This window comes from Buteo buteo, chromosome 12 (assembly GCF_964188355.1).
Source record: "Buteo buteo chromosome 12, bButBut1.hap1.1, whole genome shotgun sequence".
NCBI classification, from domain to species: domain Eukaryota; kingdom Metazoa; phylum Chordata; class Aves; order Accipitriformes; family Accipitridae; genus Buteo; species Buteo buteo.
The window spans coordinates 33,367,058-33,380,729 of NC_134182.1; the positions used below are offsets into that span (position 1 = coordinate 33,367,058).

Genomic DNA, 13,672 nt, shown 5'->3' on the forward strand with positions numbered 1-13,672 from the left:
ACACATTTGCACACCTCATAGGGAAACACATTGTGTAATACTCTCAAACACTTCTTATTTCACCATTAACCATTAAGCATGTACAGAATTGAATAAGGAAAAAAAAGCCAACCAAACAAAAAGCATCAATAAATGTAAGAGATTGTAAAACCCATGCAGACAAATGCAGTATTAAGTCAATCCTGACTTAATAAATTCTGCATGCAAAACACAAGTCAAGATTTGACTGAATTTCATGGACTTGAAGATTTATATACACAATTTTTTTTTTAAGGGGCTGCGAGGCAGGATTGCCGTCAGAAACATTAAAATAAACCCAAAATGCAGCCCTCTTATCAACTACTGTCTGGGCCACTTAGGAGAGGGTAGACTTGGTTATTTTTCCTCCTGAAGTGGCATTCTGTAAAAGTCACTTGGGACTACAGGAAATATCCTTGAAATTCTAGTTAACCCTTCTTATACTGCAACTGGAGAGAGGGGTGTCTGGGCTTAAGGGGAGAGCATCTGCTTGCTCCTTCTACCTCATGAATTGTCAGCACCCATGCTGAAACACACTTGGACACACCTAAGCTGGGTCACCAACAGCAAAGATATTTCTACATAAATCAGGCAGAGCACACATATATTTTGGGCAGGGTTCTGTTCTCTTACACCAGTTCCAGATACTAAATTGCCCTCTAGGCAGAACAGTCCACACTACACTCTGAAAGACGAAGATCTCAAACAGATTTGACAGTTAATTTCTTTTACATTGTGTAACTAGCATCAGAGTCAGACCACCTAACTTCCAAATACCCAGATTAGAACTGGATGTTAACTACACATCTGTTCAATTATTTTGAATGGATCAGCTTGTGAACTGAATAAACAAGAAAACTGCTATCTCATTGCCACATTTTAGAGTATTACCAGCTTTACCTTGCTTACCCTGAAAGCTCCAGTAAAGCCTCCAGCGGCTAAAGCAGGAAGGACAGACTCTAAAACACACAAAATGTTGTAATGTTTTGTTAAAATAAAAGCTTTAGTGTTTACAGGCAAGAAGGTCTTCATTTTCTGCAGGATTCTACAGCTGCCAAGATGTCTTGCAAAATGCTGTTTCTGTTTTCCTTACTAACCTAGAGAAAGAGAAATTAAAACTGATGTAATTTGATGAATAACCTCTGTACCAGTGTTTACTTCAAAAACAAACAAAGCAGAAATTCAAATGCATTTCTTTCTCAGTGGAGGAATGTGGAGTGTCAAACACCTGCTTTCTTCTGCTACTGAGAACACAATAAGCTAAACCCACAAACCTGCATATGTAATTGAATATTCAGTCATCTTTTTGATTTAATTACCCATGGTATTTTGCAGTATTATTCAGGGCTTGAATAACTACCAAGAATCACTCGAAGAACCAGCATCTACTTTTGTCATTACTAGAAATCCTTTTCAATTACCAAATATAATTTTCCTACTATAAAGCAGAGTTCTTATGCCTTCAGTACTTGAAAGAGTTGTATTTATTAGGATGACAGATCTAGTAAAAAACATCTGCAATGAAAAAAATTAAAACAGGCTTAGCAGCGCAACTCTGTGTTCTGTGAAACCTTGGCATTACAGGACAGAAACACCTTGAAAAAGACAGACGACTACTTGAGAAAGCTGGGGGGCTTTTGTAGCACACTGAGGTATGCTTTTGGTTGACCAGTCCATGGAAATGTTGGGCTTTAAGACCAGTACATGTGAAAAATCCATATAGTTCAGTGTCCTGTCTTTTGCTGGCCCCATCTGCATTGCAGCACATGCAGATTACTGTTAACTGCCAAGCAAATGCTAGCACTTGCTAGTAAGCTCAGGTCCCAGGTGCAGCAATGACAGAACACAGAGCTGGAGGGGGGCAGGGAGCATGTGTGTGTGTAAATTACTCCTTCTTGATAGACCTGGTCCTGAGACAGAGCCCACTGACCCACAATGTCATGCATTACTAACTCCACCAAACCTGTGGAGATAGCTGGGGTGGTGAAAGAGTTAAAAAGCAATTGTGAAGTGTCAGCAAAAGCCTCATTTTAAAAAGCCTAAGAAATTTTCCCCACTGTTCAGATCCCTGCAGAGAGGGAAGGAAGAAATCAGACAAAGACAGATGAACCAAAAAAAATTAAGGGCGTTCATATTTTTAACAAAGTTTGGGAAATGCTGTTTGATGAGGAAGGAGAGACACCACACTATGCATGGCATAAAACTCTCTACCAGCAAGGCTTCACAGCATTCCCTGCAGCTGCGTTTAAGATCTGAGCACAAGGGCTTGTGTCCCTTCCAGCACTACAGTCAATACCAAACAGGAGAAAGTATTATTATTATTATAATTTTTAAATAGATGACAGTCCTACCTGAAGAATTTGGCCCTAGGAGCCTACTGCTATTTAGTCACAGACATCCTATCCAAATGCTGGAGACCAACAGTGTAAAGCTTAGAGATGGTGGTCTTACCTACACGGCTTGAATTCAAGAGAGCAGATCAACATGAGAAGAAGAAAAAGTGACATTAAAAAAAAGAAAAAAAAAAAGGAAGGGAATGAAAGGGAAGATCTGCCTGAAAATGCTGCTGGTTTTATTGAGTATCATTCCACGCATATTATAAAATAAACAGAAAACCCCACAATAACAAAGAGAGCAAGACAACAAAGAATGGAATTGCTCTTCAGTAAGGCTATTGAGAGACCCTAAGGTAAACAAGGCACAGAGCATCAGAGCATAGATCAGGCAAACTCTAAATCTCACAGCAAGCGTCCTGATATCCTGACTTTCAAAGGACCTTCTGAACATTTAATAGCCCTTCCCACTGTCTCACAGCCAACAAAAACAATAGTACATTTTATCTATCCCTTTTCCATACCTACATGCCAGAAGTCCAGTGAGAGCAGCAGCGAGAAAATGCCAAGTGCTGGGAAACTTTCACAACTGTTTGACAAAGGCTGCTTGATAGATATAAGTCTCTTCTTAAGATCTCGAGACTTTCTGTGCAGGCAGCTTTCCCAGAAAGAACAAATCTCCCAGTATCTGTACTGAATGTTCAAACAGATGCACAGATTTTTAGACAGGGAATTTAAAATAACTAACAGTAGATGCTGCTTATACTAAGCACTTGGGTAATTTGGAGGAAACTACCATCTAGACTCTAAGCAGGCAATAGTAGAGGACAAAAGCTTTCTTCCCCTAACTGCTGAAGTACTGTCAAGGAAAACCCTCTTGTACAGTTTGTTCAAATGGAGCCTTTTCTTCTTCTGATGCATTTAACTATTTATTTTCTTTCTTAAAAGGCATATGCAACCAAACTTCACTAATGGGTTTCATGGAAGCAAATTTAATAGATGGGAAAATGGGAGAAAATGAATATGTGCCAGCTACTAAGGATAATCTGATCCTATTTATGACACCGTGTCTGCAAAACTACACAGACCCAGGCAGTGCAAAAAGACCCTCTGTAGTTTCACTGGAAAGTTTAGTTTTCAGCAAAATGGAATTGAGCAACAATGGAAAGAAATGTGTTAAATATCAGAGCTCCTATCGTTAAGTGCTCTAAACATACTAAATTAAACATTTGGGACCAAATCCTCAACTGCCTTTAGGGCATCTGGGCCCATTTACACCAACTGAATAGGCTTGCAAGACAGAAGGGACTGTAAAACCCCAAACATCTGTCTCTATGCTCTTAGCATCAAACATCAGGACTGTCCTTGTGACACTGAGAGAAGGATGAGAAAACTCTACTGAGTTACCTGAATGCAGCCTAACTCCACATTAAGTGACAACACAGGCAGAACTTTTTTGAAGGGTAGCCTCCTACTTCTGCACACTTCCAGGCACCATAAAAGTTAGTAAGGAATTACTGACCGTGAGCTATTTGGGCACTCCAGGTTCTCCCCATGCCACAGCCCTTGAAGAAGCTGGTGAGATCACATAGCTGGTGATCCAGTATTTACTTCAGCTAGTAACATCTCTGACTCCCCACGGACAGTTTCCGCTCCTGCTCATGGACATGTTTTAACTAGCTGGGAAAGAGCATGTAGTGTGTCACTGGAGCAAGCAAGACAGATGCTCCCCTGCATAAGATTAGCATAGTAGGTCTCTGCCACCTGGGAACTATTGCAGTCTGTCACATATTTCACACTCATGCTTTTGGCTAACGGATTCACCAGAGAACTATTTAAACAAAAGAAACCTGCACATCCTAATCTCAGCAGCGTAAACAGGATGGCTCATTTTTTTAGTAAAGTTTTTTTTAAGCTAGAGAAAACACTGCTCCATTGAAATTTACAGGAACACTTTTGCTGGCTGTAGTCAGTACTTGAGGGAAAGATGTATCAGCAGACTGATATAGCTAACAAGCAGGGGCTGAGTGGCACATGCCCTCAGAACATTACCCGATAAAAAGAAGCAGCAGAAGCCTCAAACGCTTCCTTGAAAAGCCAAATGCTGTCTTCTAGCACTCTGTTTCCTCCCTTGAGAGGACCAAACACACACTATTGCCTTGCCATGACTGCAGCCTAAGCACCGAATGACTGTTACCTTCAGTGAGGCGTTCTCCATTCCCTCTTTCCCAGTCCTACCACTGTAAAGCAAGTCATATAAAATTCACATTCACATGCATCCCTGTTCAGTAGTAGCCTGACAACACACACATCAGCTTGTCAGTGGGAAACCTGGGGTTTTATCTCTGAAAGGAATGGTAGGAGTTGAATTCTTATGTGAGGAAAGGAATCTTCTCTCATCTTTGCTCCTAGGATTGCTTTAGCACTTAATTAAACAGGCATTTAATTTAAAAAACAGAAATTGAAGATGATGATGGGACCACCAACTAAAAGAAAGCTGAGGAACTTTTCTGAGCACTGCAGTTTTATTAATCTCACTTTGAAGAGGAAAAAAGAAGCTGGAGGCTTTGCTTTCTCTGCAGTAATTAAGATCATTCAGTATGAAGTTGTTGAGATAGTGTTTTTTCCTTCCTCATTCACTTACATGAAAACAAAGTAATCATTCTCACTGTGACGTGCATCTGATAAAGAATAGGCTGCAACAGTATACTGCTCTACAGCATATTACCCCTGTTAGTAAGCTAGGATGTGTAAATCCCACTTACTGAATTTATAATTTATAGAGATACACAGCTTTATTCTCTACTACAAATAGTACACACTGAGCAGAAAAATAAATCAAAGGAGGTGGGGTTGCATTTAGCTTGTTTTTGTGAAGCATCCAGGACACTTACAGATGTTAAGGAAACCTCACACATGTATTCCTGTGAATGGGCTATGTTTTGTTGTGGTAAGTTTTTGAGAACCTCCCTGTAACTGCTCAGAAATGCACTTTGAGGCCCTAATATTCTGAAAATTATGTCTGTAAAAATAACATAATCATTTCCAAAATTGCTTCACTGACTCCAGAGAAAGTACACTCCATTTACAAGTGTCTGTCTTCTAGAAATCATTTCTGCAAACTCCACTGTTGCCTTTTTTTTATTTTTTTTTATTGAGTATGATTAGTGGTAATACTTCTGGAAGCCAGTCTGGAAAAAAAAAAATCTCACTGTACTTTAAAAGATTTAACTCTTAGGAGTAATGAATACTTATATGGCAATAATACTACAGCAAGAAAACCTTTTAAAACAACTGTATCATTACTTCTACAGCCCCTCACAAGCAAAGCCAGCTGTGTGAGACTGCTACAGTAAGTGCCAAATGTGATTTTTTTTTTTTTTTAATAAGGTGAACACCTGCCCATTAAGAATAAAATGGAAACTAAAAAACTTATTTTATACAAGCTACCCACAGCTATCAATTGGTAGTAACAATTAGATTTTAAACAGAGCCAAATACAAACCATCAACATAGAACAGAAGGCTCTTTAAGGATATTAAATATTACTCACATTGAACACTTTAACATCTTTCCTACTTCTTATTTCTTCAACAAGATCCAGTGGCTTCCCCTTAGGTATTGGAATAGTTCCAAGCACCATGGTCCCTGAGCCAGTCAGTGTTTGACGAACAGCTTGAATAAAAGGCTGGCTGAAGAGTTCCATTTTACCGATCTCATCTATGACACAGATTTTTTTCTCTGCATCACTGCCATGGTTTACCTGTGGAAAAGTGCATCAAGAGACTGTAAACAACACAGGACAAGCAACAGAAATAATTTCTATGCTAATAAAATAAATACCTCCAAAAGAAATCAATACAATTGTAATACTGGGGAAAGTGGAAGTCAGAGCTGCTGCTGGTAACTGACAGACTTATAAATCCATCATTTCTATTTCAGGACAGATTTTTGGAAAGATGAAAATGTATGTACAGCACAAATACCAACTACAATAGGAAATACCCATAATATTAGTTTTTCTTAAAAGCAGAATTTTTATAATGGTCTCATATGACCTATCTGACAATTAAGAACTGCACTTTGCCTACTAGCAGCTCTCAATCGATCTGAGGGACACCAATTTTTCAAAACATCACTCTTCCCAACAAATTATCCACTTAGAATACATTAATATCCACACAACACAAGTATTAAAAAAATAGACTCGTGTTAAATCTAGATTTGGATGTTTCTCCTCTTGTGGCTGGGTCAAAGGATGGTCAAAACTAGCATTTCTCTCAGAACGACTAGTTTTCTTCAAAGCTATGTGAATAACAACCAAGCCATTTCCAAGCCCCTCTCACATCAGAACAGTCACCTTCCATTTCTTTGTTGAGATATAGCTTAGTCTATAGTCCTAGGCATCCCCCTGGAACACACGATAGGCGCCATACTAAAGATTAACCACATTTGGGGCTTGTTTGCTTTTTTCATGAAATGAATACTGTGCCAAACAGTAACGTGCTGCAGACTGGTGTGAGCAGCAGGGAAGTCTAGGAGAGAACATGGGTGATTGCCACTCTGGGAAAGGCAACTTGGAAAGTGGAGGAACTAGTCAATAGAAAAGGAAGTGCACTGCCTCCCCTCTCTCGGTAAAAGTAACTGAGAACGGTACTCCATTATTTATAGAAGTGAGGAGGAAATAAACTCAAGTCAAAACATCACTGTAGATCCATGGATATATACCAATACCAGCCATATTATACAGAACATTCCTAAAAACAAAGGAAAAAAAAAATGAAATGTTTTCCCTTGTGAAGGCAGAGTATTTGCTTCTGGGAAAGTGGAAGAACTGTATAACATGCATCCTAATATCTTTTCAAGCTAAGTCCCTGCTGAGTAGCTGTTTTATCTAAAATCCTTTCATAGATCAGTGAGCTAAAAAGCCAATACTAGTCACTAGGTCACACATTGAGAAACAGAGCATTTTAATTTGAAAGAAAAATCCTCAGTCCTGCCTGGTAAAGTTTCCAGAACCAGAGAGACGATCCATTGTAGGATCTACCCCTGTTCTCACTGGAGTGAATGATATCCAAGCTTTAAGAACTGAAGCTGTCCTCAAGACTACATGGGCACATGCCCACTCCATGCTGCTCTCTGATCAAACCAGACCATATCTGTGGCTCTCCTGCCCTCATTCTCCATTTGTCTCATCTTGTTTCAGTTCTGTGATCTTCCTCACTCACCTCCTCTCCCGTTTTGTGCCACCTACATGCATGATCAGATTCCCACAAAACTGATTAACAGTGCTTTCAATGAGAACAGGGTCATGCACTGTCCAACCCTCCTGGCCCCTTTTCTTCTTCTCTTCACTCTCTTGTACTTGCAGAAAGCTATATAACAACCAGAAAAATTCAACACTGCTAACACCCTTCTAGCAAGATCTCTCCTGGACTTCACATTAATGCAGCAGTAAAAGGATTCCAAGTATAGCGCTGGCTTAATTAAGTCTTTTTTATTAAACTATCCTTCTATTTACTAACATAGTAATCAAGTTACAGTGAATTAAACATATAAAAATTTCCCCACTTTATTCATATTTCCTTTCTCCCTTGTCCCCAACATCTTTGCTTCCCTACTCTCAGACTTTAATATTCCTTGACAAAAGCAAGAATCAGATCCTCAATTTCATTTTTGCTCCTTGCACCTCTTTGTTTTTTTGTTCTTTTGAAGTTCATTAAGAAGTCCCTTATTCCTTGGCCCCACGAGCTTTGGCAGCGTAGAAAAATCACAATAGGATTTTTTCAGTAGTACAGTTCAGCAGCTGCTGCACACTCTTTGCGGTATGTTATTGCCAAAATCAGATCTGTTCTTGTTCAATTTTGGAGAGGGGAAAGGTTGGAGTGAGAGATAGCAAGGAGAAGGAAAAAGGCAGTAACAGAATGTTAGGAGAAGGATAGGAAAAAGACTGTGTGGAAAGTCTTGTCACAGTCAAAGCACTCCTTGTGCAGCAGGCTAAATCCCAAATTATTAGGCTGCTATTATCAGTTAAAACCTACCAGTCTGCAGATATTTACACAGGTAATCAAAAATAAGCACTGGATTCAAGAAACAAATGCTTCTACTGGAAGAAGATGGAAATCAGAGCAAGAGGGAAAAAAAGGCTGTAAAGAAGATGAGCAGCAGCAAAAGCCTTTTTCTTCGACCCACTGACTCCACCCAGTTCTGCGTGGTAAGCCACTCGTACATTTTTGTTTGCTTTCCAATATGCAAGACAGTGGCATAGGAAGAAACTTCCTTTCGGCTATCAGTCCAAGGAGGTCCTGCTCACAAGACAATGTCAGATCAAGAATGAGAGGGGATTGCAATCTCTCCAATGCCACAATAAGCACAAGAGAACAAGCCAGATTTGCCCCTCCAGCTTCCTGATCAGGAAGTCAATCAGAATCAGCAATACCCAAGAAACAGGCCATTTATTAATATCAAAAATTAGTGCTCTAGAATGGCCTTCCAATAACAATGATTATCGTAAAGTATCCATTTTTCAGCAGCTTTCATAGAATACTTACATTTCTCAGCATAGGTAGAACCAACTGCTCAAATGAAACAAGGTCTACAACATACTGTCCGACCCGATATTCACGTCTTGAAGTAGAAGAATCAGAACTGAATTTGAAAAAGAGATACACAATTCCTTCTAAGTAATGAGTTTAGTGAGAACACACTGCAGTCATTTCAAGTGGATTTATGAGAAGTTATCCTAGTACATCAAATCCCTTTAATACTTCTAAGAAAAGGAAAGAAACTCTGTAAATCATCCATTAAGTCACATTGCAGATAGCATACTTTCAGATAATAAATATAGCATGAGCTACCTTCACAACTATGTAAGGTCAAATTTGAACAGTGTATGGAAGGACAATGGGATCTAAAAGCCAGCAGGTGTATTTACACCAAAATCAAAATACATGCCTGCAGTTCAGATCTTTGAATTTGGTAATGTGACATCTTTGAATTTGGTAATGTGACACTACAGACAGCATCACAGCAGTAGCCCAAACCTCAGTATGGGCTGCAAAACACTTGAACGATCTTGGAAAAATCACACTTGCATCATACTATCCTAGGTGAACCTCCTTTATTAGCAGTATGCAAATTATTTAGTCAGATCAACTATGTCCAAATGACGTGCTAATGTCACACCTGGACCTAGACTAAATTTTGCACAAAGCATGAAAAGCTAAGTCAGAGACTGCAAGCCCCTTTGCACTTCACAGCCCCCCCTCTCAGTGGGGCTCTGAAACCCTCTTCTTCTTAAAATTCACATGTGGGTTTTGTGGCCCAGTCAGTGGCTCTTGAAAACAATGTTATATGCAATTTCCCATTTATTTTCCACTCCTGTCTCCATAAATTACCTGGCAGAAACAAAAAATCTTCCTCCCTACCTACAATAAACTACTTACTGTACCCCAAATAGACTTGGCCTCACAATAAAAGGCTCAGCAGTGCTTCCTCTCTGTCTGATGTAAAATAGGCAGTAAGAGAAAACATCCTTCCCTAGCACATTTTCAATATTTCACTATGCAACAGAGACACTGCCTACATACACAATACAGGTATCAGCCAGAACACGAGAACTGAACAAAGAACCTGACCGTGAGAGTCGTATGTGTGCTGGAAATCACCTTCTGGTGGAGCATTTAACATGCCGACAAACCGGAGCAGAGGCATAAAACAGTAAGCCACTTACAGTTATTAAAACCTCAGTACCTGACTCTAGATAAAGGTCCTCGTTTTCCAGACAAAGTGACAACATCAAATCCTGTTCTCCTGCCACCTTCTCTAACTTCCTCTGTGTAAAATCCATCAATGGAGATGCCTGACGATTTTAGAGCTTGAGTGACTTTCTGGATCAAGGTAGTCTTTCCAACCCCTAAAAATAAAGAAGAAATAAAAAGCACACAGGATTAATCTGCTGCACTAAAACTCCATTTTTAAACACCACAGTAATGATTCAGTTCAGCAGGAACATTGATTACTTCTTAAGTTTGTAAATTGGTTTTCTTAAACAGTAGGAAAGGAAAGAATAGAAGCACCTTTTAAAGTTCATCTTGTACTGACACTGTAATGTTTTACTAGCCTTTACGAAGTATGTCTACAGTGAAGGCACAACAGAATGGTACAACTATCCCAGGCTACCACTGAACTTGTTAGTTTAGATAGTGCGCAGGCAGGCCACAAAGCTTGCCCCAGGGCAGGTAAATACATGAGAGCCATACTGTTACACAACTGATATCCAAGCTAGCTGGAAGACTGACTGATGAATCTCCCTTTATACCACTGCTATTCACTACTTTTTAAGAACAGAGCTGAGTTCATCCCCCTTTTAGATCATAAGGCCAAAGCTGACTGTTATTACCAGGAGCCTAACTGGCACAAAGGACGCACTACTTCTGTTGATGTCCTAGAAATCAGAAGCGCTCAGTGCCCCTGAGATATCAGGTCCTACATGGCAAAAAGTATTTCCAACAACAGAAACATGCTTATTATGGTAATTGAAGCAAGAGAGGTTTTGACTAGATGCAGGGAAAGGCTTTTTATTGTGAGGACAATCAAACCCTGAACGGGTTGCCCAGAGAGAGGCTAGGCAGTCTTCACACCCTTTGACGTTTTCAAGACCTGACTGGATAAAGCCTTCAGCAACCTGGTCTGGCCTCATAGCTGACCCTCCTTTACACCTCCTGAAGTCCCTTCTCACATGAATTATCTTGTGGTCCTATAAGCCATTTTCTTACCCTAAGACAGACCCTTAAAACCCTCACCACCTGATGTCTCCTAGCACAGTGTGATGTACCTTCTACGATGTGAATGCTGGCCATGTTCCAGACATCCTCTCTGTTCCCACAATGGAGCTATTTCTTCTCCTTTGCCATTGTACAAGTACATCCCTTGACAATCTCCCTCTAAACTCAATTTTATCATCTCTCACAAAATTTAGTGTTATCACTTCATTTTTAATCACTGCTGTAAAAAAAAAAAAAAATCAGGAGATGGAAAACATCCTGCAGAATAAATCTTCAAATTCCTGAAGACAAGGAATATAGACCAAATGTGAGGTGCCTAAAGATGCTGGCAGAAATAATTTCAACATGCGCATACCAAATTCCTCCCTTAGATTTCAAGCAGATTTAGGAACTACTTTCTTAACAGTCAATATTGACAGCAAAATATTCTGTGGCTTCAAGGGCACCTAGTCAAACTATTAAGCAAACTTTCCAAAATTGAAGCCAAAGGGATTCCTGGCATTTGAACAACAATAAAATGACAAATGTGGCACCATCAGTATCTACCATCTTTCTGAGGCCTTGTCTCTATAAATGAATTTATACTAATTTGGCTAAGCAGATTTGCTATCTCTAATTTGGTTATCTTCATTCAGTAAATTGCCAAAGAAAGCTAAAACGATCCAAACTAAGTTTAAAAAAAGCTTAAAGTTATACATTTAGCTAATCAAAAAAGTACATTCAATTTCAGTTAAATGAACAGAGGCAAGGCCTAAGCAGGCCTAACCTCCGTGTCTCCTGGAAGGCTGCCTTTATTTGAGTGGATGGAAAGACAGAAGCTCAGCCTAGCAGTAGCATTTTAAATTAAATCCAGACAAGATGGGCATCTGCAAAAGGTGCACAAAAAGGAGAACTAGGCCCACTGCTTTACTTCCAGACCACAAAAGAAAGCTTTGCAATCACAGTAACTGCTTTCTTTCTTTATCAACCTTATAGTTCGACCCTCATAGTATATCCCGTTCTACCTCCACAATAATCAGACTCTCCTACCATGATAAAATACTCCGCCGCTTCAATCAAGGCCTGCCCATCTGGGATACCAATTATTACCTTGTAACTGAGCATTACTGAGGTTGGAAGCGCTAAATCATGATTAAATTACAGAAGAGATGAACGCTCAGAGATTATTAATGGCTGCAGTTTAACCGAGGCAGGATTAGTTGTCCAGGGTGTTGTTTTGGGGTTTTTTTTTCCTCTCAGCACTGAACTGCAGAGCAGGAGCCAGGGACAAAGCAGTAGCATCTGGAAATGTATACGACATGGGACTGAAGAGAGCTAAAATGGAGTTTCATTAGGAACAAATTAATGAATGCAGCAGCCTTGACCTCCACAGGCGACACCCGCGGAGGGGAGCAGCTAAAGGCCCACAGGCCGCAGCCGGGGTTACCTCGCAGGCCGCTGCCGGGCCCGGCTGGAGCAGGAGGCGCTCCCGGGGCTCCACCACACACCTGGGCCGGTGCTGGGACCCGCCAGCAGCTGCCTTCCCCCGGCTCTAAGCGCTTCACAGCCCCGCAGGGCGACTGACTAGGCCGGGCCGGGCCGGGCCCCAGCGGCCGCGCGGCCTCCCCTCACCCCGCTCCCCGGGCTCCTCCTGCCGCCGTTACCTGGGGGTCCTGTGAGAAAAACGTGCTTGGACATGGCGGAGGGGACTCTCCCCTACCCGACGCGGCCCGGCTGGCGGGATCGCCGCGCTGCACCGCCCCTTCGCTCCGCCCCTGCCCTTCGCCTTCTGCCTGCGGGGAAGCGCTGAGCGGGGGCCGTGCTTCGCGGGCGGCCGCGGTAACGCGGGACGGAGCTCGTCCGCCCCCCCCGGTCCTGCCTTAACGTGGCGGCTCCCGTGGCCTTGAATGGCAGCGGCTGAGGCGGGTCCCCAAAGGGCGTCGGGCGGTTCCAGCGCCCAGGCGGGGGTTGGCGCGCTGAGCCCTGGTCGCTGCTGAGGGGAGCCCGGCCTCTCCTGTGGAAACCCCCGGGCCGCGGTTACTCCAAAGCCGCCCCGGGCAGGCGGTGTCTGCCGGCGGCTTCCCGCCCGGAGGTGCGCCTGCTGTGGTGTTTCCCAGGACATGGACATTGTTTAAGGTTAGGGCAGAGGGGGGAAAACAATTACTTTCCTAAATGTGGGTCAGCTTTTTCTTCATCCCGTCAGCTTGACCTATATAATTTCTGAATATGTTAAGAAAGGTCTCCTTAGAGCTTTTTACCCATTTCGGTAAACAACGTGCTCCGGGATGCAGCCAAGCACTCAGTTAAAAGACGAACGGGTTGACTGATACCTCAGTGCAGACAGCAAATGTAACTAGGGGGTTAATATACAACTAGGGAGTTGTTACAAAGCTGAGCGAATTGGGTCACAAATGAAAAGGTTTGGCAGGTTTAGCAAAGACACTGACAGACATCTGTGTCCCCAAACGCCCTATGCGTGTGGCCTCCTTATTTGTTTAGGCTCGGGTGATGGGGAGCTGTAAGAGAGCAGGGAAAAGGATTTTTGTGTGGAGGGCT

The 13,672-nt window shown here is 41.7% G+C and overlaps 1 protein-coding gene across 3 annotated transcripts; it reads right to left on the minus strand.

Moving 5' to 3' along the window:
• Window positions 1-994: 994 nt before the first annotated feature.
• NTPCR (nucleoside-triphosphatase, cancer-related) lies at window positions 995-13,008 on the minus strand. 3 transcript variants are annotated; one of them, XM_075043276.1, is made up of 6 exons: window positions 12,781-13,008; window positions 10,104-10,266; window positions 8,903-8,999; window positions 5,905-6,114; window positions 2,880-3,044; window positions 995-1,115 (listed from the first exon to the last, which is right to left on the minus strand). In XM_075043276.1, exons 1-6 carry the CDS (start codon window positions 12,812-12,814, stop codon window positions 1,047-1,049), a joined length of 738 nt encoding a protein of 245 aa, XP_074899377.1. In that variant the 5' UTR covers window positions 12,815-13,008; the 3' UTR covers window positions 995-1,046. The 3 variants fall into 3 exon arrangements, with proteins under 3 accessions (XP_074899377.1, XP_074899378.1, XP_074899379.1); XM_075043277.1 differs by having other exon boundaries at window positions 2,876-3,044; XM_075043278.1 differs by lacking the exon at window positions 2,880-3,044 and having other exon boundaries at window positions 12,781-13,006.
• Between the last annotated feature and the right edge of the window lie 664 nt (window positions 13,009-13,672).